Raw genomic sequence first — 26,221 nt, forward strand, 5'->3', positions numbered from 1 at the left:
TCTGAAAATGTATGTACCGCTTTTTGCAGAATGAGGCTTTACTATACATAAGCGTTTATTAAAACGCATGTGTATTTTTTAATCCATTATTAGTACATTTAATCGGTCTTCATTTTTTGTTTTATCATTAGGTATATATTATTATAAATGTGTATATATAGAGAATATCTATTTTCCAAACATTTTTATAGATATATACACATACATTTACAACAATAAAATATTCTGTATATTTATTTACCTTTTCTTACGGCAAATAGAATGAGAATACAATATTCATAATTATATTTGTTTCTTTAATTATGTTAGTAATCAATAATTTATTAAATGTCATACATATATACAAACATACAATAGACAAATATAAATCTCGTAAATATTTAAGATATAGATATAACACATAGAGAAGTATTAAACATTGCTTTGATATATCCTAAAATCTTCAGTATCTTGGAAGAGCGTTTCTCCACCCATTTTTTAACAACGATCTAAGATATTTCTTCGTGTTTAACATTTTCAGTGAAGCTGCTATATTAAAATCTTCCGCCCGATCAGTTTTGTGATCGTATAATTCCTCTGCGATAATGATGTCCCAATCTGGTTTGCATGTCTCGTGCGTAAATGGTAACCACGCTGTGTAACGATAATCGTTGGTCTTCAAAGTATAACCCATTATAGTTATCTCTTTCAAACGAGGCTTGTCGCTATTGGGATGAAGCGTAGGCTGTATTTCCGGTCTCGGATATTGACTGAAGGCCGCTCTTTTCCAAGATACGTTCTAAAATGTTTGCAAATGTACAAGAAGGATAAATCTTTGTTTTGTACAAAAAAAAAAAAGAAAAAATAATTACGTGGAATAAATGCCTTACCTGACATCTTAACGTATTTTCTACGAGTGGTAGAAGCGTAATACCCTCGCTGCAAGGATTGGACGTTACCTTCCGTGAAAAAGAAATATTTTTCGAGCGCATTCGATGACTTTCTTCGTCGTTTTGACATATTGGCACGGGGACACCCGCCAAATCCGCGATTGTCGGAAATATATCGACGAGTTCGACGATAGCGTTCGTAACTCGACAATAGTTTCTCCTCAACTTTCTAGAAATATGTAACGCATTGTTCTCCACAGATTTCTTATATCTTTGTCGAACGTATGTCTCCGAGGTAATTTTTTTATACTCGCTTGTATTATATTTTGTACTTCTCCAAATGTCGAGCTCTCTTTCGTCAAATATCATGTACTCTGAATCCGTCTTACCTCTCATTTCATCATAATTTGTAATCTGCGTTATATTATATCTCGTATGCATAGATCTAATTATATCGTAATTATCATCAGTATCAAACGTGACTGTCGGAATCGATATTATCAGAGGTACGTGTACAGCAACGTCAAAGTTACTATATTTAGACCAAATAGCGTGCTCTCCAAGTGCCCAACCTGTGCGTTTAATGTTAAATTAATATAATATAATTGCATGCATATTTCAACTTCATTGATTAAGGAAAAAAAGCGTACCATGATCGGATGTTAATATTACGATAGTATTCTCTCGAATCCTCGAGACATATAGCTGGTGTATAAGTTTGCCAATCATATTGTCGACATAAGATACGGCTGCATAGTACGATTGGATAATTAGTTTCCCATACTTCTCTGAAAACGAATAATTGGGAAATGATTAAGAAAAAATGTAGATGCGCGCATATATACGTTTATAAATATGAAATAAATATATCGATCGGATATACTTGGTATTTTTTCCCATGGAAATTTCAACTTTAATTTCGCCACGTCCCTCCTCCACCGTAGATCGGTCCAGGGATTATAAGCGACGTTATTTACATTATCTGGCCATATATACGGCTCGGGCATTTTGAACTTCCGTATAGGGTGATATTCTGTGTAATTATATTTTTTTCACATCTGGTTATTAGGATTAATTATTATGATTATATATATAACTTTCTTTATTATGATTAATAAAGAAAGTGATCTTTGAAACATTAATTTGTATTTTTATTATCGATATAAAATGTACTTAGATAACGTTCAGGATATTTCAACGGTATGTGAGGCTTTTGAAAGCCGACAGCTAGAAAGAAAGGATCGTTATCTTCTCTATGCTCGTGTATGAATTTTCTCGCTTCTCGCAACGTCTCGATATCAGGCAATGTTTTATTTGGCATGGTTGATACACGTACCGGGCATACCTGCATAAACATCCATAAAAGATTTGTGTATATAATTTGTAACATATAAATAGAACAAATATTATTTTTATCGCATATTACAATATTCGTCGCTGGTTCCGATCGTGGGCTTGTTTTACAAACGGGAGTATTTTTATACCGATCTGTATATGGATGAAAAGGCCTCTCGGTCCACGAATAAGGGCTGTCGTCGGATCCATTAGAACTTATACCTATAATAAATATATGTACTTGTAAACTTTATTTTGTTTTTCTTCATATTATTTTAAGCATTTTCATAATTTGCATTCAAATAGTATAATTTTAATATTAATATAAATTGAATGATTTACATTACAGTTATATTTATATTTATATTACAATTTTAAATTCAAGATATGTATGTAATTTTCAATGTTAGACAAATTTGTGGAATCAAAAATATGGAATATATATGAAAGAAAAAAAATATATAGAATTGCGCAGAGTATCTATTTAAATCTTGTAAAAAAAATTCGCTGATTTTGCGGTAATTGTTTAAAATCAAAATTTCAGATAAAAAAATATCTTAAAGATTTTTTAGTGCAAATTCTAAAATAAGTTTTTTCATCATATGCCGTTTCCAACGCTTTTCATTTATGAGGGAAATACATAGTTTAAGTCTCAAGTGCCAAATTTGCAAATATATTATAAAAAATTGAATAGTAGAAAAAGCATTTTTCACTTATATATTTTCATTTTTTTATATTATATAATAATTTTTTTTATTGAAAATTATAATAAAGAATATATACTACGCATATTCAATATTTTGTTAAAACATTAAATATACAAACAGAGGTAGATGTATATTTATGATTATTTTAAATACATAATTCACTTGATTTATCGGTTTGAATATATAATTCGCTTCGCTTATCAGCGGGTAATTTACTTGCAATGTAAAAGCAAAATTATCACAAAAAGAATATTTTTTAAATTCCCTGAGTCCTAACAAAATATAATTCCCCATTTTTTTAGAGAATAGATTCCCCGAGTCCTAACAAAATATAATTTTCCATTTTTTAGAGAATAGATATGATTGCATCTAATTTTTTTACCTGGATGAAATACTTTTCCTATGGACATTGTAGTGTATCCATTGTTTTTCAAATGCTCCGGTAACGTGGTGTAATTACCGACTTTATCGCGCCAATAACTGTAAAAGTCGTAAAGTCGAAGAGTATCCGGTCTTCTACTAGTCAGAAAAGAATTTCTGCTGGGCGCACACAAGGCTTGCTGCAACGAAAAATCCAATCCTTTACCGAATCAAATGATGAATTGATCAAAAATCGATTATTTTTGAGAGATACCTGTGCAAATGCCTCGGTAAAAACAATACTATCCTCAGCCAAGGCATCTATATTCGGTGTGTATGCATTGGTATCACCGTAACATCCCAATGAGGTCCTTAGATCGTCGATAATGATCAGTAAGAAATTGGGACGTGTCGCGGCAATATCTATCAGCGTTATTACGATCAGATTAAAGTAGATCAACATCTTGCGATTTATAATATAACTCAGGTAGAAAATGCATTAGCATCGTAATTCTGTTTTTGGGATTTTTCACATTTTGAAAAATCCGCTTTACTCGAAATTTCCAGAGTTGTCCAAACTAGCTTCAAAAAAACCGAAAGAAAAACAATATTATTTCATCATTAAACATCTATATCTGGATCAAAAAATTATAATGGAGCCAAGTAAAAAGGTAATGAAAAAGACAAAGAAAAAAAAAAAGAGGAAGAAAATGAAATAAATAAATGATAGCGTAAAAAAGTGGTACTGTATTCTGTATACATATAAAGTGTTCCTAAAAAGATTATCTATTTTGTGAAATAAGCAATTATAAATAAAATATTTTTTTAAACATAAATAAATAAATAAATAATTTTTTTAACAAAATATATATTTGGTGGATCTATGTAATTTAATTATTAGTTTCTACGACTGTAAATATCAATATTTATTTAGATCTCAAAGCGATTAACTGTTTCGTGGAACACAGTTCAAACATTGTTTTTTTTAACCGCTTCAATATACGGTTTCAAAGATCAGCTGTATCTCTAATTCTATAATATACTTTAGATTTAATGAAACCCTAGCAAAAAAATCTAATGGTGTTAAATCAGAACGTGTTGTCCATAGTTGAGACTCTCCACGACACAAAACAATTGAATTTTTATATGCGATGATATAAATTATAAATGAATGAATAGTAATGGACGTATTTATACGTATTTTTTTTAAATATCTCTAATTTAATCAAAGGAAACAATTACTTTAAGAATGCTCTGTATATAAAATATAAGCATAATTATATATTTTTAGAAGATATAAATTTTGTTGAATAATAAACTCTCTCTTCACATACGAAAATACGTAAAGTTTCGCGGTAAAGTAAATTCATGACAATCGATCAAATGATCAAATTCTACGATAATAACGTTTTCCAGCTAGTGACACAGAGAACACAGTGGAACACGCTTCATCCTTGTTGATTGCCGAATGTAAACAACAAAGACAAGATGATTACACTCTGCTCTATCGCTAGAAAATGCTTTTGTCATTGAGGACGAAAGATAAAAAATCGGTATAAACGTATGATAAACATGCATACATTCATGAAGAAAAAAAAAAAAAAAAGAAGAGGAATCGTCGCGAAAAAAAATCTGAATTATACCAGTCATATCCTCGTCGCCCTTCCCCCGCTTTCCCCAGTCCTCGCTGAACGATCGCCGACGAACGGCGCTCGTGTCTCGTCCCGATTGCGGCCGATGCCGTCTCTCCGCTCCTCTCCGCGCCCGACTTCCCCTGCCACCGAATCAGCTGATTATTGTTTTCGTTCTTCCGACGCACGAAGCAGTAGGTAGTCCAGTGGCGCGGCGCGACGTCGGTGCATGGTACATATATACATAACATATTACATATATATACATGTGCATATATATACGTATATTATACATACCTACATGTATACATACGTACACTAACGTAAGCAGTGGCGCAAATTTCGCCCGCTCCGAGAAACCTCCGTGGTTCTCTTCGTGGGAAAGGGCGGGCAGAGCGCGTCTCCGTCGACGGATAGATAGTGCGTGCGTGCGTGCGTACGTGCGTACGCGCGTGTGTGTCGTCCGTATTAATAGTCTGTGCGTGTCTCCGATAGCTGGCGAGACAAGTGGCTACTGGTAGCGCGAGGCTCGCTTCGTTTTTTCGCCCTCCGAGGAAGAGAAGAGAAGAGAAGAATCGGCCGAGGAGATCGACGATTCTCTCTCTCGCGCGCGCGGAGTGACATCATCAGCCGCTGTCGTCCGCTGGGTTGTCAGTCGCTCTCGGAATGACGCAGTAGACGGACGACGGCAGTGCGCGCGGAGTGCAGTGACGGATTCTTTCTCTCTCTCTCTGTCTTTCTCTCTCCCACCCCTCCTCCCCTCTCTCTTTCTCTCTCTGTCTCTCTCTCTTCACGCACGATGAGAAAACACGTCGAAGTCTCGCGGTGAAGTAAGTTCTCGACGATCGATTACCGAGCGATCCTAGGGGGTCCTAGCACGGCCCGAGCACGCGCCGATAATAACGACAGGCGAGATACTCCCTTTATCCCTCCAACGATAAATTTGTCTCCTCTTCCTTCCTTCCGATACGCGCGAAATCGAATCTCTCGCTTCTTTTAATCTCGCGATTGCGTAAACGCTTCGTCGGTGGGTCGGATCGAGGGGGATAATAACGCTAATGTCGTCCCTTTCTTTTCCTCCCCGACCTCTGATCTACCCGCTGGTTTATAAAGAGCGATATTCGTCACGTCCCCAGCGCTTCCTCTCTTCCTCCTCGTTCGTGACTTTCTCGTCGATTGTCCCTGAGCGCGCATTCCGCGCACAGCTGTGTGCTCGCGTTGTGCAACAACACGCATCCCTCCGTCCCTCTCTCCCCCTCCCCGCGACGACGGCTGGCAAAATAGACCGCCTCTCCCCTCCGCTCCTCGCCTCGCCCCCTCCTCCTCCTCCTCCTGTCATTCGCGCGCTACGTCCATTCCCACCGACCAGCCGATGCACTTTCCCACTTTTCGAGCGCGTTGAATAATGCACCTCGTGACGACGACGACGCTCCGTGGAGTTTCGTCGTCGCTGACGACGACGACGACGACTGTGCTGGTGATTGTACGACGATAACGAATGCCGAGTCGCGACGAGCGATAATAATGTCTCGAACTCGGATGGCTCCGATACTCCGATAGTGACGATGGTGGTGGCGGTGATGGTGGTGGTGGTGGTGGTGGTGGTGTAACATACCTTGAACGAGGGTTCTTTGTCCTCGTCTCCGCGCGAGGATTACGCGAAACGTCACGATTCGGCGCTCGTCTCTTTGTTTGTCCATCCGCGCCGAAAAAGGAAAATATTCTCCCTTCCTCCCGGTGCCTCTTTCTACCTTTCTCTTTTTTGTTTTCGTTCCCTGTTTTTCTTTTTCCCCTCCCTTACGTCCAGTATCCGATCGCTATCCGTCGTTTACACGCAGCGTTAGCAGAGGCACGCAAGTGTGTCTCTCCTTTGTCTCTCCGCTCTCGTTTTCGTGCCTCGTTTTTCGATATTGTTGTAAACGTCCTGCGATTGCTCGATGACAAGCTTCTTTCGAATTATGTTACTGGCAGTTATTTGTATTGTTGTTGTTGCGCGCCCCTTGGAATTAATGGATATATAAAACGCGAGATTTAATTAAACGTTATAATACAATCGTTTTTTTTTTATGAACAATTCTCTAGCATAATTTATTGCAAGTAAACTCTTAAAGTAAAATGAAATATAAAGTATTTATTAATTAAGTTCTCTTATGACATCCTAAAAAAATGTAATATATATATATATATATTTTTTATTTTTTGTATTTACAATTTCTTTAAATTAAAAAGATATATTATTTTTAATTTAGCAAATATATCTTTTTTTAAATTTATTTAAAATATATTAGAAACTAATATATTTTTTTATGTAATAATAACAAGATTGTATTTTACAGATAGGTAAAATTAATTTGGAATTAAAAAATGTCTGCGGAATCACCAAGGCGAGGTGCGTATAAAGGAGCTCAAGTTGTTTCACCTCAACCCATAATAGATCGATCAATTATTGATAGCGTTGCTGGAATTATCAATGATATAGTACCACAGGTATAATGTTCATTATATAACACTTAGATTGCACTAATTTTGTTTTGACTTTAAGTGCAATTTAATTATATGTCTGTCTTTATTTATTTAAAAATAAAGATACAAGTAGACATATATTTAAGTCTAGCTTAAATCCAAAATAATATTACTGCAGCCTGACCTTGAAGAGATATTGTCGAATCTATATCTTGCATATTATTTTTCTCTACTTTTTCATAGGGATACGCCGGAGCATCCAACTCTGATAATAAGGAAACCATATCATGGGCACGATTTGAATACGCGGATATAAATGACCCCGCTTTATATCCCGATTACAATGAAGGTTCCAGTACACCACCTCTTTTATTGGTGCTAGGATATACAATTGGTGTTCAGGTGAGCGATTTATATCAATTCAAAATTTAATTTGCAACTTATTAAACTTAATATGTTCAATGTTATTTTTTATTATAGTTTTATATATTTAGTACAATGTAATGTTTGCAATAATCATTGAATTGTATGTAAATATCAGGTGTGGCTGATAGCAGCGACGGGAGAGGCAACGGAAGTTCTATCATGGCGACAAGGCGTGATTCGTACTCTTCGAATTCTACCAAATCCAAAGACTGATGACGAACACGTCGATGAATTCGAAGCGAAACGGCCGATGGTAGCGGTCTGCTCCGAGCCGGATTCGACTCTTCCGGGACCAAAATTTTGCGATGTCAACTTCATCTCCTTGAAGACCGGTGAACCGGTGCACAGCGTAGGATTTAAGAATCCTGTTTGCGACGTGCTGGCAAACAAGCGGTCTGTGGTCGTAACGTTATTAGAAAAAATTGCGGTCTTCGATGCCAGAACATTGCAAAATAATATAACAATTACTACCTGCTACGCCAGCCCTGGCCCAAATCCAAATCCTGTCGCTTTAGGAACCCGGTGGCTCGCTTACAGGTACGGAAATTTTATTCTGCGCTTTAATTTTGCAATACATTCCCTGGAAAAAGATTGAAAATCTGAAATTTTTAGAGATTTCTCTTATACTTGAAAAAATTAGGAGACACAAAGAATTTTATTGAGATTCAGCAAATTTTTTTAAGAATTCTCTCTGATAATTTTGCTCTAGTATTATATAATTTTGCTATAGTATTGTAAACAATCAGCAAACTAAGCAAATTATGTGTTTAATAAATATTGTAAATACCTGTTTTTGTTTATATTCAAAATATTGAATATGCATATTACATATTCTTTATTGTAATTTCTAGTGATAAAAAAAAATAAAAATTGTATGCAAGTGAAAAATATTTATCTACGAAAATTATTCAGTTTTTTTTTCAGTACATTTACAAAGCGCTAAAAAGCAAAAGAGGTTGAAATTTAAGAGGTTTTGTTTTTTTCATATGTGTAAAAAACTCTTTAAAATATTCTGTTTATTTAGAATTTTGAGTAAGAATGCTTGAGAGATCAATGAATCTTTATACAAGATTTGAATAGACACTCTATTAAATAATCACCTTTGATGTTTGCAGCGAAAAAAGATTAATACCCGCAAGAAGAAGCAGTGGCGGTTGTGAAGGAGAGGGTGTGCAGAGTTACACAGCGACGGTTTTGTATGCAGCGAAGTCTCTGGGTAAAGGTCTTCGTGGATTAGGGGAAACCGTTGCTTCAAGTCTCACCGGAAATTCTGTATCACCAATGACTGTGAATAATGCGAGCAACGACGTGACGCAACCGGGCGTAATTACAATATTGGACCTTCAAATCGCGAGAGACGAGAAGGAGTTGGATGACACGAACGCGGAAGCTGTAATCGCTCATTTTACTGCTCATAGCGACGCGATCGTTGCCATGACCTTCGATTTGACCGGCGCGTTATTAATGACAGCCGACAAAAGGGGACACGACTTTCATATATTTAAGATTCAACCGCATCCCGGTGGGCCGACATTAGCAGCAGTGCATCATTTATATATTTTACATCGTGGTGATACCACTGCAAAAGTACAAGTATGTTTCTGCTATTTTGGCGTTAATAATTAGATATCTTGCTCAAGATTATTTACATTATTAATTATACATATTATTAATATGTATAATTCAATAGCAGCATATTATAATTTATGTAAACGAAAGTGAAAAAGGTCAATTACGTTTTATCAAAATTTCTTCATTTCAAATCATTCTATAATTTTCCTTAATTTTATTATATGTAGCAACTTTAGTTTCATTTTTTTCAAATAAAAACAAATTATTACTTTATTTTCATTTGAAAAATTTAAATATTGTAATAAAGCTTTTTAATATTATTTTTTTCTTTCTATATTTTATCAAGAGTGATGTTTCTACTATTTGAAAACAAAGCTCTTCAAGCAATGCTTCTTTAAATTTATTTACAAAAGAATTTACTATTTACACGTTTGTTGTGCCAGGATATGATATTTTCGAGCGACGCACGCTGGGCTGCAGTCTCAACTGTGAGAGGTACCACACATGTTTTTCCTGTCGCGCCATATGGAGGTCCTGTTGGTGTTAGGACACATTCTACGCCTCACGTCGTCAACAGGCTATCAAGATTCCATAAGAGTGCGGGCTTAACGGACGACGGTACTCGATCCCATTCCCCTGTGTCTCACGCGGAACTACCTTTGTCCGTATATCCATACTCGAATCCGAGACTTCCACCATATCCTCATCCAACGATACTGCATCCTCTGTCGCAAATTCGACAGCCGTCTTCTTTAAATCAAGTCAACAATTCTTCGCAGCCGAGGTATTAATTTTTCTTAGAAAATTAATATTACTGATTATTAATTTTACTGAGAGCAATAAGCTATAAAATAAAAATGTAATTAAAACAATATCGTATCTTTTACATTAGTAGACCACAACAAAGACAACGGTTACATTCTGACGATAGCGGAACTCTACCATTAAAAATTTGCGCATGTTTTGCACCACCGAGAGCTTGGATATATGCGCAGAGAGAGTCCAGCAGCAAGGTTGTCAAGAGAGCAGTCGATTCCTTGTTCATCATGGCATGTCATGGAAATATGATACAGTATGACTTAGAACCTAAGCCAGTTGCTGGTGCGTTACAGAAAATATACTTTATTGCATACATTTTTTGAAAAAAAAATCATGATTTGTTCCTTTTTCTTTCTCATTATCTAACGCTTTTTTCTTATTTCAGGAGTGCCAAAGGAAAAAGTCTGCGATGATACTATGATTGAATTGGATGTCGAAGCGAAGGGCCAGTGGCCGCTTTGCAGGGTGCCCAATTCTTCCGAATTTGTCCCACCATTACCTCTGTCCAACCCGTTACTCAGTGTCACGTTCGCACCAAAGAACAACCAGGAACTTGACACAGCTGAGGATCGTTGGTTGAGTCAAGTAGAAATCGTCACTCACGCTGGACCGCACAGACGACTGTGGATGGGACCACAGTTTGTTTTTAAAACTTATAATGCACCTAGCGGGTTGGTTTCAATTATCATCCATTAATCGCGATTTGTTTCAATTTAATGAAAATTAATTCTTACTAGTGTTGCTGTCAATTTGGTCGAAGCGGAAGCAGTCGAAATTGGAATCACCGGATCGCGTCCAGCGAGATCGAAGCCCGTTAACATGCCCCATGCAGCGTCCAGGCCATTGATGCCAGTCGTCATCGATGGATCAGGAAGTGAGTGTACCGTAATCGTCGATCACAACCGAATATTGGGAAAATCGCATAGCGTATTTCAGTTTTATGATAAGAGAACAGTCTTTTATTGAAACAAAGAAACAAAATGAAGCGATTATTTATAACACAATCTATTCCATTTTGTACACAGGCAGTTATGAGCAATCGCCGAGATTCATGGAGGCTTATGGTGATCCTCTAGACAGCGAAAACGTAGCTGTTGGTAGCTGCGAGAGTCAGCTGAGAGAGGATCTTGCCGAAGCTATGCTCGAGATATCCATCGCATCGCATCGTGCCCCAGGTAAGTGCGTTAATAATATAGATTTAAGTTTTAATGAAAAGCACAAAGTTTACGAATGAATGCAGGTCAATCTCGTTAGTCGCAGTACCATCGATGTATTTCTCGAAGCGACTAAATATATATATATACTGTGCAATTTGTATTTGTTTAATATATATACTTCATGTATTTGTATATGTAGTTTTAATTTGCTGCAACTTTTTTTCTTTTCTGGTAACAAAGGATCACTTCTTACTTTTAGCATAGTCATGATAGTTGTGAAACAAGATATTTTGTTATTTTTATCTTTATTGTTTTTTATCTATAGTTTGCCTGCATTCTACATTACCACACTATATGTATACTCATATATTTGTTCTTACATTTAATAATTATAAAATATATTTTCATTATATTCCATTAAACAAGTATATAATTTTCAACATTGTAAATATAATTTTTTAAAATTTTAGGATGTTTCACATAAAATGTAACGAGATATTTTCTCCGAAACTTGATATTATGCTTTTCACAAAATTTATAGAGTTTTGAAACAGAAAAATGTTGATAATATTGAATTTTAATTAAGGCTATCTTTCAAGACCATGTGAAGATTCACTTATAGTTTTTTTTTAAATGAACTATACTAATTTTCTTATTGTTATTTCCTATCTTTATAATTTTTTACATCAAATATTGCGAACAATCAAATTATATAAAGAAATTAGGGTGATTTCATTTAAAAGAACGTCAAAAAGTTGCTCTTCACATGATTTTGAAAAATTAATAAAGAATTTAGTTTTTAAAATTTTAAATATTCATCTTTTTCCTCTGAAACCTTATAAATTTTGTCAAAAGTATTTTGTTATAGACATCAAATTTCGAATAAAATATGTGTAATATTTATAACATTTTATATAAGACATCCTTTACATACATATGTATATAATGTGCAGTAGTTTTTATATATTTTATGTGCATTGTCGAATGCACTCGAGCTCGCAAAGTTTGCGGGATTATTTGCGTGAAATTTACGTGATATTCGAACGACATATAATTAAACGTAGTTTTAACTTATTAAGCTCTTTATAAAAAAATTTCGAGAAACAAATAAATAAGATTCTCGAGAGGGATAATTATACTGACGTTTTACTACAATATTACGTCGCACAACGCGTATTGCGAAATCTTAAACAATTCTAACTGGAGAAAATGAGCAAAAATCTTTCCTTTTTCTCTATAATATATTTCCTGTACATATGTTTAACAAAGGATGAAATCAACAACTAGCATTGTAAGTTTGCGTGGATACAGAACTGGCCAGAGGCAGGTATCTTCATTTTTGTCCCTGTAACTGTATTATATATGAGCACTAACAGCAATATATTTTGTCGTTATTGAAATCTGCTCTTTATTAAGAAGAAAAAGAAAGAAAAGAAAAAAGAAATGTTCAACAAAAAGAGTTGTGTACTGTCTTGTGTACTAACCATGTAGATCCATCACATTTTGCTCGAGCTTTTAGCTTTGTGTATATCTTAGAGAGAAAGAGAGAGAGAGAAAGAGAGAGAGAGAGAGAGAGAGAGAGAGAGAGAGACTGTTTTGTGATTACAATACGAACGGATGTGTTTCTCTTCTTAAGTTTGTCTTCATTTTATTTATTGCTACGCACGTGGAGTATGCAAATGCGGAATGCGATAGAGAGAAAAAAGATTAGACGATTAGTTCTATCCATTCTTATCGTAGGAATTACTCATTCGCATCACGTACACTTTTTTCGAATTCCGATGATTGCATCATGATTTTTTTCTAACGTGATGCAATAACATAATCCCATGCGAGCATGCGAGCGAGCTAATTATCTCTGTAAAAAAAAAGAGAAACTTAAGAAAGAGAGAGAGAGAGAGAGAAAGAGAGAGAGAGAAAGACAAACGCGTGAGCAACAACTCGTGATATTGATACCTGCCAACGGCTTTTTCTGTTACTAGGGAGGCGTACGGTAATTGAGAGGGTGGGTCAGCCGGTAACTAAAGTCGTCAACCCTCACACCGGCACCGTGATTACCGTGTCGGCCGACGAGGATGAGGATTCCGTTAGCTCCGTTCAGGAGTACGATTCCGCTCCGGAGGAGATCCACGCACCTAGAAGCGTGTGCGCCGAGGAGGGGCCGGCCTCGCTCGGCGCGGCGGACCGCCTCCCGGACGTGCCGGATTGCCGGGCGCTGAGTTGCGAGCACACCGAGGTCTGCGCGGAGATGCGCACAGCCAGCGAACCGACGACGATCGACAGCGTGCCCGACGAGAATATACGCGAGCTGCAAGAACGTCGCGCCCTGTGCGCGGAGATGGCGACGGCGACGACGTCGACGTCGATCGATTATGAAAGGGAGGAGGCATTTCGCGACGTGCCCACGAGTCTCAGTCTATGCGCTGAACCGGGCGAGATTCCGAGCAGTCCGATGACGCAGGCGAAGGAGAGCGCGTTGTGGTGCGGCAAGGGCGACAGATCTGTCGGCGACAAGCGTGCCGAGGATTATCACGTCCACGAGAGACATCTCGCCAAAGCTAAGTACGTCGTCAATTACGACGACGACAGCGTTACGTTGATGGAGAACAAGACGATGCGAGGCGAAAGGAATACCGAGATACAGTCAAGTGCGAATGAGAGAACTAAGAGAGCTCTCGCGAGAAAGTCGATCGTCGTCGAGGACGAAAAGACATCGAGCTCGGAAGCTACCGCGCAGAAGCGTCCAGTCGAAGCGTCGCGAACGATGCGCGCGAAGAAGTATATCGTTCAAGAGAACGAGGACAGCGTCGTTGTCGAGGATGCGCGAAGCACGAATCCGACGATGAGCGCAAAGAAGGAGGAAAGCGAGGTTCATAAAAAAAAAACCGAGAGCGCGAAAGATGTTTATAAGATGTTTGCGAGAGAGAAACTGCACGGGGAGGTAACGCAGGGGCATAAAAACGGCAGATTGAAGAGTCGTGCTCCGCGAGACTCTTTCGACGAGGATCGACTAACGTTAGAGAATAAAAATATCAAGTGCGCGAAAGCGGAATCTTCCGTCAACGTAGAGCCCGAGCCAACGAAATCGACTGTCAATATAATTACGAAGGGAGAGAATCTCACTAAATTCGCCTCGAAAGCGGGAAAAACGGGACTGTTGCATGACGACGATGACGACGAATTACCACCGTTGGATCCCCCACCGCTGGATGACTTTAGCTCCATCGAGTATCACATGGTAGAACAGTGTAAGGATGCCACCTCTACGGCCACTCAATCTGACGACGACATCGAGCACATCCACGCGTCCGAGGTGACGCAGATGCGTGCGAGGATCGACGCGGGCGATGACAAGTGCAGGGACGATGCGTTCTTTGGCTCTACGGCCACGCAATCGTCTTCCCCGGTGGAGCAGCGGAAGAATAGTAAGAGCACGATCTCGGACGACGATCTAGAATACATACACAGTTCCGAGTTTGGCGGTCTCGATTCCGCGAGCTCAGATAACATCATGTACACGGCCAAGTCCGCGACAAAAACGAGTAACGACAGAAGCTCACGTAGAAGGCACAGCAAGCACGCTTTGTCGTCTGATGACGATCTGGAGCATGTGCAGCTTTCGGAAATTTGCGAGCTAGAACTTGGCGCGGTGAGTTCCTCCTCGCAGGAGATGGAGCAGCAAGAAACAAGGTCCAGATCGAGCAAAAGACGAAAAGATATCATGGTGATTGAGAAGAACGAAACGGAGACCGCGGACATCACCGTGATATACAATCCGCTGGAGGAGATCTGGTTAAAGTCGGAGGAGGTAACCGACAAGCACGGCCCCGCCGACCATCTCAAAGAGAAATCGGAGGGAACGAGTCCGACGAGAAGGGCCAAAAGTCGCATTTCGAAGACAACGTCGAATTCCTCGTTATCTAGCAAGCGGGCTTCTCAGATCGTTGCTAGCGATATCGTCGAGATTATCGATATCGATGCGATGCAGAGGGCGGACACGGATGCTGATCCGACGCCAGAGTGCAAAATTCTGCCTGCCGCTACCGGAACGCGCGTTAAAAAGTCTCGCAAGAGCAAGAAGTCGCAGGCGGACGGCCAGTTGCAGGAAAATAGCTCGACAGAGCTCTCGTTTTCCTCTTCCTCCTCTTCGTCCTCCTCCTCCTTTTTCGCTCCTCCACCTTCATTCCGTTCCTCCAGAGTGAAAATGGCAGATCTGCGAGAAGCCGTGCAGGACGAGTCATTTGTAGACTTTTCCAAAGGTCTTCAGGAGCAGAAAACTCAAGCTCCTCTCTCGTCGGAGATATCGTGGAGTTCTATCGTTAAGAAAAGTATTTCCTCAGATTCGCAGGAGGCCCGCAAGGAGACAGATCTCGAGCCATTGATAGAAGTGGAGGAGAAACCGGAGGCCGGCGAGCACGCGAGAAAATTGAAGAAGACTTCGGAGTTTTGCGACAGAGATGATCGTCCGTTCCTTGAACCCGGGGCATGCAAACACGAGAGTACACGACGACGAGCTTTTAACGCTGAGGAGAAAAGAAGGGAGGATCCTTTTGGCGAAAACGATAACGTCGACGAAACGACGACGATGACAACGACGATGGAAGAGACTCTCCTCGTAGATCTTCCCGTACCAGTAATAGACGAAGAACCTCGCGCGGACAAGGATCTCGCAGGTGTCACGATCGCTATGGCACGAGCCAAGATGTCGCCCCAGGACAGGGAGGATAACAAAGAACAGTCTCTTCCGGCCTCGGAAGTACGATCCGTCGACAAGATACGTCGAGGTAACGTGCCAGCCGAGAGGAGACAATCGCAAAGAGAATCTTCTTTGCAGCTTCAGCCGGTGCTTCGGCAACAGGTGACGGAAAGCGGCGGCGGCTCCGAGAGGAGTGATCCGATTCCGGCTCCGAAGGTGTCTTCCGAAGATCCCGGATCCGATGTATGCCCGAAGCACGCCGAGAAACGAAGCGAAGCGGAGAGCTCGACCGCCGCCAAGAAAACGAGCAACAGATCGAAGAGGAAAAAGCGCAGATGAGTAGAGGATTGCTGCATGGACGTGCCTAGGGCCAGCCTTGCCCTCTACATACTCCTGATGCAAGTAGCGGGAGTAGATTAATTCCCGCGCGTATGGGGGATGAGGAAGGATAGGGTGGCGAGGGAAAATTGCCAGAGTTTCAACTGTGATTGTGTATTGATTTCGCAAAAGTCAACCTTGCATCGGCGTGTGTTTGGCTACAATAATGACTAATTTGAAGGAATAAATCGCTCGGTTGATTTTTCAAGAATATATCCTTGCCAATTAGGGAAGTCCGGAATAATTTCAAATGACTGCGACAATTTTGAATCGCTAGAAAATTTGTAAAAGAGGAAAATTGAAAGCGTGTCATTATATGCGTTGTTATATATATATGTACTGTCATTTATAAAGAGGCGCGTTTGTGACAGATTTGACCCTATCTCTGCTCGAAGAGATACTCAAAGATACCGTTTTCAATCAGTAATCATTATCCCTCGCAGAACATGTACGAATAAAAGCGTTCGGGCCATGTGGCGGGCAAGGTTGTGTTCTAGCTGACGTTAGGATATCAGAATCAGGATATTGTCTCTCAACATTAGTTCCAATGGGATATGGAACCAACAAGAGAGATAGAAAGAGAGAGAGAAAGAGAGATAGCTCTTAGAACAGGCTTCTTTATTACGACTATTTGGCAACTTCCGTGTAGCAATTTCGATTTGACTGCCTTAAAAAAAAAAGAGGAAACAGGTGATAAGTTTGGATTCAAACGTGGAAACAAATGCGTATACCTTATATATATCGTCGCCCACTATCAGTAATTTGATCGTTGATAACAATGTAACAAAACGATCGACCATTAGGTGTTCATTTGCGGAAGTTAATCTTCTAGTTAGCCGAGTAACAACCATTGTTCGGTATATGCGATAAGCCATGTTTCTTCGTTGTAGTACAAAGTATAATCGTTAAATTTTATTTGACTTTCATGCACGTTTACTGCCGCGAAAGATTGATTGAGAGCTTTCGATAGAGTAACGACAGTAATGGTTTCCCTAAATCATTTTGTTCATTTAGATCGAATCTGAGACAGCAATATCGCTTATTTAATTGTACATACACGTATTATATTTGCATATCTTTGCAATCTATTTATTTTCGAAGGGAGATATTTTTTCAGAAGACTCTCTATCATTGATTATACTTGCGTATGCTACGCTAGTGAGATTCTTTGACGGTTTATCGATGAAATAATAATCATAATAATGATAGTAGGAAATGAATGAAAGGTAGAAAATCTGGGTATCTGGGAATACTCGCGATTTTTCGCATCATCAGACGGTCCCTTGATGTAATGCTCTCGGTATCGCATGAGGAAATCATATTCATGAATCTTATATATGAAATTCTATTCTGTGAAGAGGCTGTACATTATTAGATTATTTATCATTGCGACTGCATGCACCGTCCAGAGTTGAGAAATTTAATGACCGGGGCATTATTCTGTTTTCGCGATTTTTTTTTCAATCGGGGACAAAAGAACTGTTTTTTTTTTTTTCTAAATTTTCGAATCGAAACTAATAAAATCAAATCGAAGAATTTGGATATTAAATGTAGAATATATAACGGTAAATCAAGAAATTGTTCTGATGCTTTTCTTCTAGATAATATATGTAGAATATTTCGATTTATATAGTTTCTTAACATATGAAAAAAAATTCGTATCCTAGTAAACATTGTTTAATATATGCAATAATGTAACAAATTTAGTCCACCGACAAGAACAAAGCTTACAAAGGGCAGCTACTAATATAAGAAATTTTTATTTAATTTTTGATACGATCTCATACATAAGGGATTTAAAATAGATTATTTGAAATTGAATAGATAAATGGAAAATTGCCCATTTACTGTATTTGAGGACAAAAATTGAGATTTAATTGTTATACAAATTAAATCTCGAACTTTATATTAAACAATATTGAATATAACTTATTTTATTATTGTTACATGTATAAGTAGACAATTACAATTAACAAATTAATTTTCCAATAACTTATGCAATACAGTCAAACTTGGTTAAGATCGCAAGGGACAGCTCATTTGATTCCACTTAAAGAGGTATCTCATTTACCCAATTATTCTCAATATTTCCCAATATTTCTCAATTATCCAGATTCAAAACGCGTATGTCTCACTTACAGAGGTAATTATCAAATAAAAATACGTGCATAAATTAAGTATTCAAATAAATTTTATTATGCAAATAAGCACTATGTCATTACACATGTGAAAAAATGTACAATATAATGCATTGTAAAAAAATTTTATTTAGAAAATATCTGTCATTTTCGATAACGTCATACAACGTTGCAATGTAAAAACGATAATAATCTTAGTTACAGAGGTTTTCTATGGGGTTGTCTCAGTTATAGAAGTAATTATTGCTATGAATTGCTAAATATCAGTCTCACAATCAGTTAAGGAGGTCGGACATTCCTACTTACTAGAGGTTTTTTGATGCAAAAATGTTGGGATCTCAGAAATAATCTCAGTAATAGAGATTTCCCTTTTATTCAGGTCTCACTTAACCAGGTTTGACTGTATTATCTTTAATATTCACACACAATTTTGTTGTACTTATATAATATTAATATAACGGTGTTTACTAGGATGTTAGGAAATAATCTGTATATTTAGACTCTTGACATTGATGATATTAATCCATCTAAAAATCTTCTTTTTCTAAATTTTATTTTCTTTTTTTTTTAAATTATTATTTTTTAAAAATTTTTTTGCATTTTGTATTTAATTTGTTGATCTTGAAAACTATAGTATTTTTTCTTCTTTGTTAATTTCTATAATTACATTAATTTAATTTATATATTTATTATTAATTTATATAACTTATATAGCATAATTTTTTGATTTATGCAATTACGAGAATGTAGAAATTATATAAATGATTTAATACAATAATATTGTTACATTGATCCGCGCGTAAAATTGACTCGTAATAATTTCGCAAAAGATACCATTTAATTATAGAAGGAGATTTTCATAATAATCATAGATGTAAACTCATATCTTCTCGATCGTATAAATAATTTTGAACAATGAATTTTTATATCACAATAGCTCGAAGTATTTTCGCGATATGATATTAAAACTTGTAAACGTTATTCATGATATGTCAATGTTAAGTAAATTAATCATTATTATCTTACACGTTAAACAATTTTAAATACGTAAAAATTCTGATTTTGAGATTATTATTCACTATAAGACAAATTGAGATTCTATATTAACGAAGAAATATTATATTAAATATTTAAACAAAAATATTCTATATGCTCCGAAGAAAACTGACTAAAAATAACTTTAATTTGCATATCTTGAAAGTTTGCTTGTTATGGAAAAAGATAAAGTAAAATACTCACGCGCGGTCGTATATAAATTGCTCCTCTACTTTACTCCATCTTTTTCTTTGCAGTTAATATTTACAATTGTTTCTAATTCTATTCTTCTTTCTTAATTCTTTCTATTTTTTTTTTTTTTATTTTTCGTCGAAATTTAGCTTGTGTTTTCCTGTTTCACTTTCGAATATTGATTGCGCGAGATGGGAAATGAGAAGGAAAATAAAAGAAAAGCTTATAGAAAACGTGTTCAACGTGTTGCTGATGATATATAAAACAATGTGTGTGTAGGTAAAATAATTTCTTGTATTGTAATTAGCGATAAAACGAAAAAAAGAAATAGGGTACTGTGTGTTTAAGAGTGTATCGAAAAAGAAAGCACAGAAAATACTCGGTAGCTTCGCAACAGCGTCGATTACGATCGCTGTACAAAAAGTGTAAAAAAATTCGAGGGAAAAAACGTATCGTCGAGGCAAATCTTTTTTTTTTCATTGTCTCGAAGATCTACCGTAAAATCTATTTTAGGCAAGAGTTAAAAGAATATATAGGATGAACTGTATAAATCACGAGAATATTTTATTATTATTTAATTTATTTATCATTATTCTTTTATTATTTATTTTTTGCGAATTTTTCCTGCAGCAAGTATTTTTATTATAATTTTTAATCACCCTTTTATCGCGATAGAATAATAATTTATCAGGTATTATACATATATTAATGAACAACTCCGAGAATTAAATCGTCAAAGAGAGGGAGTTTATATAGTTCATTCACACATTCGATATATTCTTCGTGCTGTGCCTCTTACGAAGTTTCACGTGAAAGAATTCTTCATCAAACTGTGATGTCCTTCAACTGTTAGTGATCTCGATCTATATAAACGGCATTAGATATTTTATGCATACGTACATACAGCTTGATGCGTATAATATATTTATTTAATTACGAAAGTCGTCTCGTTTCATCTTCGCCGCGACTATTCTATATTGTTACATGCAGGCATGTATCATATAAAGAAAACAAAATCTATGATTTATTGACAAATTACTGCGTGCAATACGCGTTGAGAGGGATGAGTGCGATGCGTGTATTGTATGTATGAGTGCGGAGAGTGTGTCGAATATAATCGATTACAAATACTGTATTACGCTTTCCAAGGATATCCGGTCTCTGATCATTCTTACTAACGAATTACGACATTCGATAAAAAAAAAAAAAAAGAGTGAGAGTCTCTCCCTCGCTCTACTATTGCTGGGCAGTATTTTAAATGCGTGTTTTTTTGCGTTCACGTTTTGTCCGTTTTATGCAATGAAAAATCGTTGGAAATAATCTAATAAAGCGCACTTTATACACAATTACACTCAGATCATCGATATTAATATTTTAACCTCTGTCGAAAAAGAGTGTCGTATTATTTTCTTTCTCAAAGCTAATGTTTGTGTAGATATTACCTACTGTATAATGCTATATATATATGTGTACATGTATACCTATTTATAGAATTGTTCGAGGAACATTTAGGCTACGTTGCATCGAGAGTCATCACCTGGATTAGCGATTCGCGATGTCATTTTCTAGATTATCAAGTCCTGAAAAATTTTAGCTGGAATTAACGCTATTAATGACGTTGGTGCAACCGGGCCTAAATGTATGAGAGATTAATGATTAACCAACAGAAACATTTTAGCGCCGAATCTATATTTGTAAATTCAGGTGGTTCTATTTTCTTTTTTCTCCTGTGTGTAAATGGAATTACAATTTACCTAGTTATCTACCTGAATAATTAAGAGCAATTATAATCAGTACTTGTGCGGCAGAGGTATTCTTTTACAAAGAACAAGAGGGAAAATGACCGTTGAAAAGTGATATATCATTTATCGTGATACGTCAAATCGGCATTTTGCAATAAATCTTTTGGATACCGTTAGTTTCGATTTGTATGTACAATAGCGGCCAAAATGACAGTATTTATCGATTACTTATAAATTAATAAGACAATCTACATGATGCTCCATACATGAATTATATAAGCGCATACACAAATAACGAAGGAGATTTATATTTAACAAAAGTATATCATCGATCTTAAGAAAAGATCAAGTTATCTTGTTTTTGCTTGAAGATAATATGAATTATTTATTTATTATTTTATATATAAATATTTAAATAGTTATTTATAAATTTATTTATTTTATTTACATATATTTTTATATATATTTTTCTCATATATTTATTATATTATATTTGCATCATTTTCGATTATCTTTTTAAATTTTTTAAACTCTAGAGATTCTATTCGAGATATAAATTACAAATTTTGTAAATTTATTAATGAATATTATTATTATTATTATTATTATTATATTATTATTATTATTATTATTATTATAATTATTATATAGATATGAAATATTCGAATTTAATTAAATGTTAAATGTTTTTTTTTTCTATTAAAAAAATCTTAAGATCGATGAACATTCGGCCGTTACTGTATATCCTATATCGTTACATAGAAGGCAATAATCGCAAAAATGTTCAAAAATGTATCGTGCAATGACTGCCTTCGCCGATACGTAAATAAACATCGTTGATAATCGATGTAGATTAATTTAACTTCACTTTCATATTTATTCGTACGATTTAGAACATGCGCGGGAGCTCTATTTCTCTGCGATAAGCTTTAGCTTGTAGAATCGTTTAGCGTGCTTGGTGTAAAATTTTTGTCAGTCTCGTTCGTTAGTCCTTTATCTCATTCTCGTAAATGATTTCCGATAACTGCGCCCAAGTGGCTGTGAATGTAAAAATGGATACGACGTTCGCTCGTGTGATGTTACAATGCCAAAGCCTGTGGAACATATATATATTATATATATATATTTGTTACATTCTAGCTTTAATTTATTTGATTAAGTTTACGCGATCAACTTGTTTATTTCCTTAAACGTGCACTGAGGAAAAAAAATTACTCGGATGAACAAATTAATAAAAAGAAAAATATTAATATGAAGAAGAGATATTTTTGCTGATAATAGATATTAAATTTTGTAAAAATATATTTGTATTAATTTTAAAATTTCTTTAAGCATTAATTTAATTTTGCGCGATGTTTTCTCAGTGCACATTATTGTGCTTACGGTGCTCAGTATTATTTTCTCCTTGTAAATCATTGTACGATTCTTAGGCAAGTTTTATATGTTCACGACCGATGAATGATGACTGACTTTTATGCGAACTGCAAAAATAATTTTAATCGCTGCCGCATGTGTAATACACGTTACATTTCGCGAGAGAGAGTGTCGCAAATCAAAACGATGAGTGCTTGGAAATTAAATTCAAAATATTACGTTAAGCTTATAATATTTTATGCTCATAATTTTATTCCTCGAAACGACAAAATATAAAGAGAAGTATCTCTATATAATATTTATATTTAATAAACTTTTTTTCGAGCTTGTTACAATACTCTTTCAAATTGTGACACTCTTCTTTCCGAGAAGCAAAGTTTCTGCGAATATGTTCTGGAAACATTTACAAAGTACATAGAATAATTTATCCACGCATTAAATATAGGGAACACTCTCAGGTACGCACTTTTGGTGTTGATTCAAAATTATCGAGTTTAGCTCGAAAGCTCCTGCAATATACAAACAGATAATAGCTGAAACACATGTTAAATCGACGACATTTCTTCTCGTTTAGATTGAGCGATATTGAACTATGTACGTCGCTCAATATGATCTCAATTAATTAATTATCGAGAGAGAAATATTATTCACGAGAACGAGAAAAAAGGAAGCGAACAAGTCGCAGAATACTGTTTTCTTCCACGGTGTAAAATCAATTGTGGCCGGAAACACACCGGAATGTACTAACCGTGAAATGCACTAACGATATTACTAATTGTAATGACAAATGTACAAAAAAAAAAACAAACAAAAATAATGTCTGACGCACGCGAAATATGCGAGATGTTAGTTCGCGGAAGAAACGCTTCTCCACGAGCGAACAATTGCTAATATAATACATAAGGAAAAAAAAAAAGACAAAAACGATAAAACGAAAATAAAAGTATACAGCCATACCGCATACGCATGCTATTTTTCTTGAAAAGTTTCTCGTCCTCTTCAAAAGTTATGATTATTACATTAATAATATGCACTTGTGGATTTCTCTCTGTATATGTCATCGCATTGTATATTTAGCGCTGAGACTGATGCTTGAATTTGATCTTTTTGGAATATTTTCACAATTCGACTTTCCTATTAAATATAGATAAAATTATATAAATTTTATAACAATATTATGTATAAATGATACATTGGCAAATAGTTGTAATATAACAATGTTACAATTATATCATTCTTTATAAAATTTTTAATAACTATAATGTCTTATAATTATCAATTAATAAGACTCGACACATTTGTTGTGAGATATTTTGATTTTTATATTACATAGTCGAAATGTTAAAATCAAGCATTCATATTCAACGCTGAATATATACAAAAGTACAAATCATAATGGATCTTTTTCGATTTAAACACTTTTGAAGCATCTATATTGATACATATATTTATGTCATCGGTCTCAAGGAGAAATTTACTAACGTTCAGTAGAAACGACAAGCTGAAATGACTTGAAAAAACTCGACTATAAATAAAAATTCAATTTTTGAATCTTGATTTAATTATTTCTTCCTTTTTCCTTTAATACAATTTCTCACAGTTACTTCATCTTTACATGAGATAATATTATTAATTCATTGATAAAAAATTTTAATGTATATATAGGATACTCCATCGTATTGCATTCTAAATAATTAATTTGCCATTATTCTGGAGAAATTGAGCTTAACGATTTTGTCCTTAAGACCAATGACAATAATCTGCCAATAATCTATAATAATCCTCGTAAACGTGTCTTTCTGCTAAGAGACGAATTTTGTGCATGAGAAAATCATCGCCTCGTTCTCGATCATCGTTGACTTGTTCTATTTTTTTCAGGTGGTAGTCAATCCGTGGCCAGTTACGAGGACCTGAGTTCCAGCAGTTTCAGTTCCGCCAGCAGGGCGTCCCTTGACGCGAGGAGTTCACCGACGCCGTCTTATGGGGCCGAGAATATGATGGTGTTTCCCGGTGACAGCAGTGGCTCCATTTGAGATTATTTGAGATGCGCGGCCATGCTACCCAAGTGGCTGCGCTGTCTCAGGTAAAGAAGGAGCAAGACTGAAGAGAGAAGAATTCTTGACGGAAGAAGTGCTCTTGCTCGAAGATGGAAGGCTGCTTCATCGTGCAATGTGCGATCTCGTTTCAATCTGTCGATCGTACGCCAAACAGTTCTCTTTCCCCCTTTGAACTTCCGCTGGCATACAGTGAGATAGACGCAACGTCAGCGAAACTCTGAACGAACTCTGAATGAAGGATGTCAACGACCAGGAGTGTTATCGAAAAGAGGGTGTGCATGCCGTAAATCCAGCCGCGATTTTTCCACGAGGCGTGTGCGGCAGATGCAATTCTTTTTATTCTTTCTCCGCGCGATCTTTCCGAAAGAGTCACTTGCATTTTGCCATTTTTACGTTCTCTCGTTCCCTCCGTTAATCTCTTCGCCAATACTTTTGATTCGTTCTTACGCGGGCCACCACGTTTTCTTCTGGTACGTACGCAACTTTTTTACGGGAAGTCCCATAAGGGAGGGATAAAAGTGACTTTCGTAAACTTCACGTCGCGCATTTTATGGTAAAAAAAAAAACACATGCTTCGCGAAAGCTGCGATAAAATTCTGTTTTTAAATATCTTTCTATATCATGCTACATATTAATACCTAAGAGACTATTTTACGGTAAAGTTACACACTCTAATTATTAATCCCTATATTTTTATACTTTTGGTATTTCTCTCTCCGTGGACACACATTATACACACGACGTTGCCGAGGTAGTTTGTTCGTTCGTGATAATTGCATTTTGTACATCCCCCTCGTGTAATTTAGCGGTATGCAATATTCGCGACGTATCATTCTAATGTATGATATATTTTAATGATTTTCATCGACTTTTCCTTGCATATTCTCTTTCATCGATCATTTCAGATGACCTCCAAACGATGGGTTTATTTGCAGTGCAATATTTAATTGCATATAATAAATGGTAGCGTCATTTTATTAAATGATAATTCGCCTTAGTGCAATAGCTAAGAAAAAAGGAATTTTTTCATTATAATCTTTGGATATCTAAAATAAATAAATAATAATAATAAAAAATAAATAATACTTACTGTACATTTCCTTTTTCAATTTCAATTCCAGTTTATTTCAAATAAGTGAATTTTAACTGGGTGAAAAATAAGTAAAATGATTAATTAAATAGGTAACAAACAAGAAACAATTTTGGCACTTTTGATGAATATTAGAATATATACGAATAACAGACGCATCGTCCGGAGGCAGCTTTAATA

General features: G+C 36.1%; 2 protein-coding genes across 10 annotated transcripts; one reads left to right on the forward strand and one right to left on the reverse strand.

Moving 5' to 3' along the window:
• Window positions 1–338: 338 nt before the first annotated feature.
• Window positions 339–5,511, reverse strand: LOC105253432 (iduronate 2-sulfatase). 4 transcript variants are annotated; one of them, XM_025411193.1, is made up of 10 exons: window positions 5,204–5,511; window positions 4,915–5,078; window positions 3,546–3,853; window positions 3,294–3,471; window positions 2,296–2,426; window positions 2,043–2,214; window positions 1,753–1,902; window positions 1,520–1,657; window positions 870–1,441; window positions 339–778 (listed from the first exon to the last, which is right to left on the reverse strand). In XM_025411193.1, the coding sequence occupies exons 3-10, from the start codon at window positions 3,732–3,734 to the stop codon at window positions 443–445; spliced, it is 1,866 nt and encodes a 621-aa protein (XP_025266978.1). In that variant the 5' UTR covers window positions 3,735–3,853; window positions 4,915–5,078; window positions 5,204–5,511; the 3' UTR covers window positions 339–442. The 4 variants fall into 4 exon arrangements, with proteins under 4 accessions (XP_025266978.1, XP_011259786.1, XP_025266979.1 ...); XM_011261484.2 differs by having other exon boundaries at window positions 3,546–3,849; window positions 4,915–5,045; window positions 5,200–5,511; XM_025411194.1 differs by having other exon boundaries at window positions 4,915–5,045; window positions 5,200–5,511.
• LOC105253431 lies at window positions 5,050–25,986 on the forward strand. Of its 6 annotated transcripts, none has more exons than XM_011261479.2 (11): window positions 5,050–5,134; window positions 7,239–7,389; window positions 7,609–7,767; window positions 7,907–8,328; window positions 8,907–9,384; window positions 9,807–10,147; window positions 10,256–10,464; window positions 10,568–10,853; window positions 10,920–11,056; window positions 11,208–11,357; window positions 13,322–17,884. In XM_011261479.2, the coding sequence occupies exons 2-11, from the start codon at window positions 7,267–7,269 to the stop codon at window positions 16,372–16,374; spliced, it is 5,358 nt and encodes a 1,785-aa protein (XP_011259781.1). In that variant the 5' UTR covers window positions 5,050–5,134; window positions 7,239–7,266; the 3' UTR covers window positions 16,375–17,884. The 6 variants fall into 6 exon arrangements, with proteins under 6 accessions (XP_011259781.1, XP_011259779.1, XP_025266974.1 ...); XM_011261477.2 differs by lacking the exon at window positions 5,050–5,134 and adding an exon at window positions 5,602–5,732; XM_025411189.1 differs by lacking the exon at window positions 5,050–5,134 and adding an exon at window positions 6,182–6,379.
• Window positions 25,987–26,221: the final 235 nt, after the last annotated feature.

Source organism: Camponotus floridanus, unplaced genomic scaffold, assembly GCF_003227725.1.
Source record: "Camponotus floridanus strain SB8 unplaced genomic scaffold, Cflo_v7.5 scaffold38, whole genome shotgun sequence".
NCBI classification, from domain to species: domain Eukaryota; kingdom Metazoa; phylum Arthropoda; class Insecta; order Hymenoptera; family Formicidae; genus Camponotus; species Camponotus floridanus.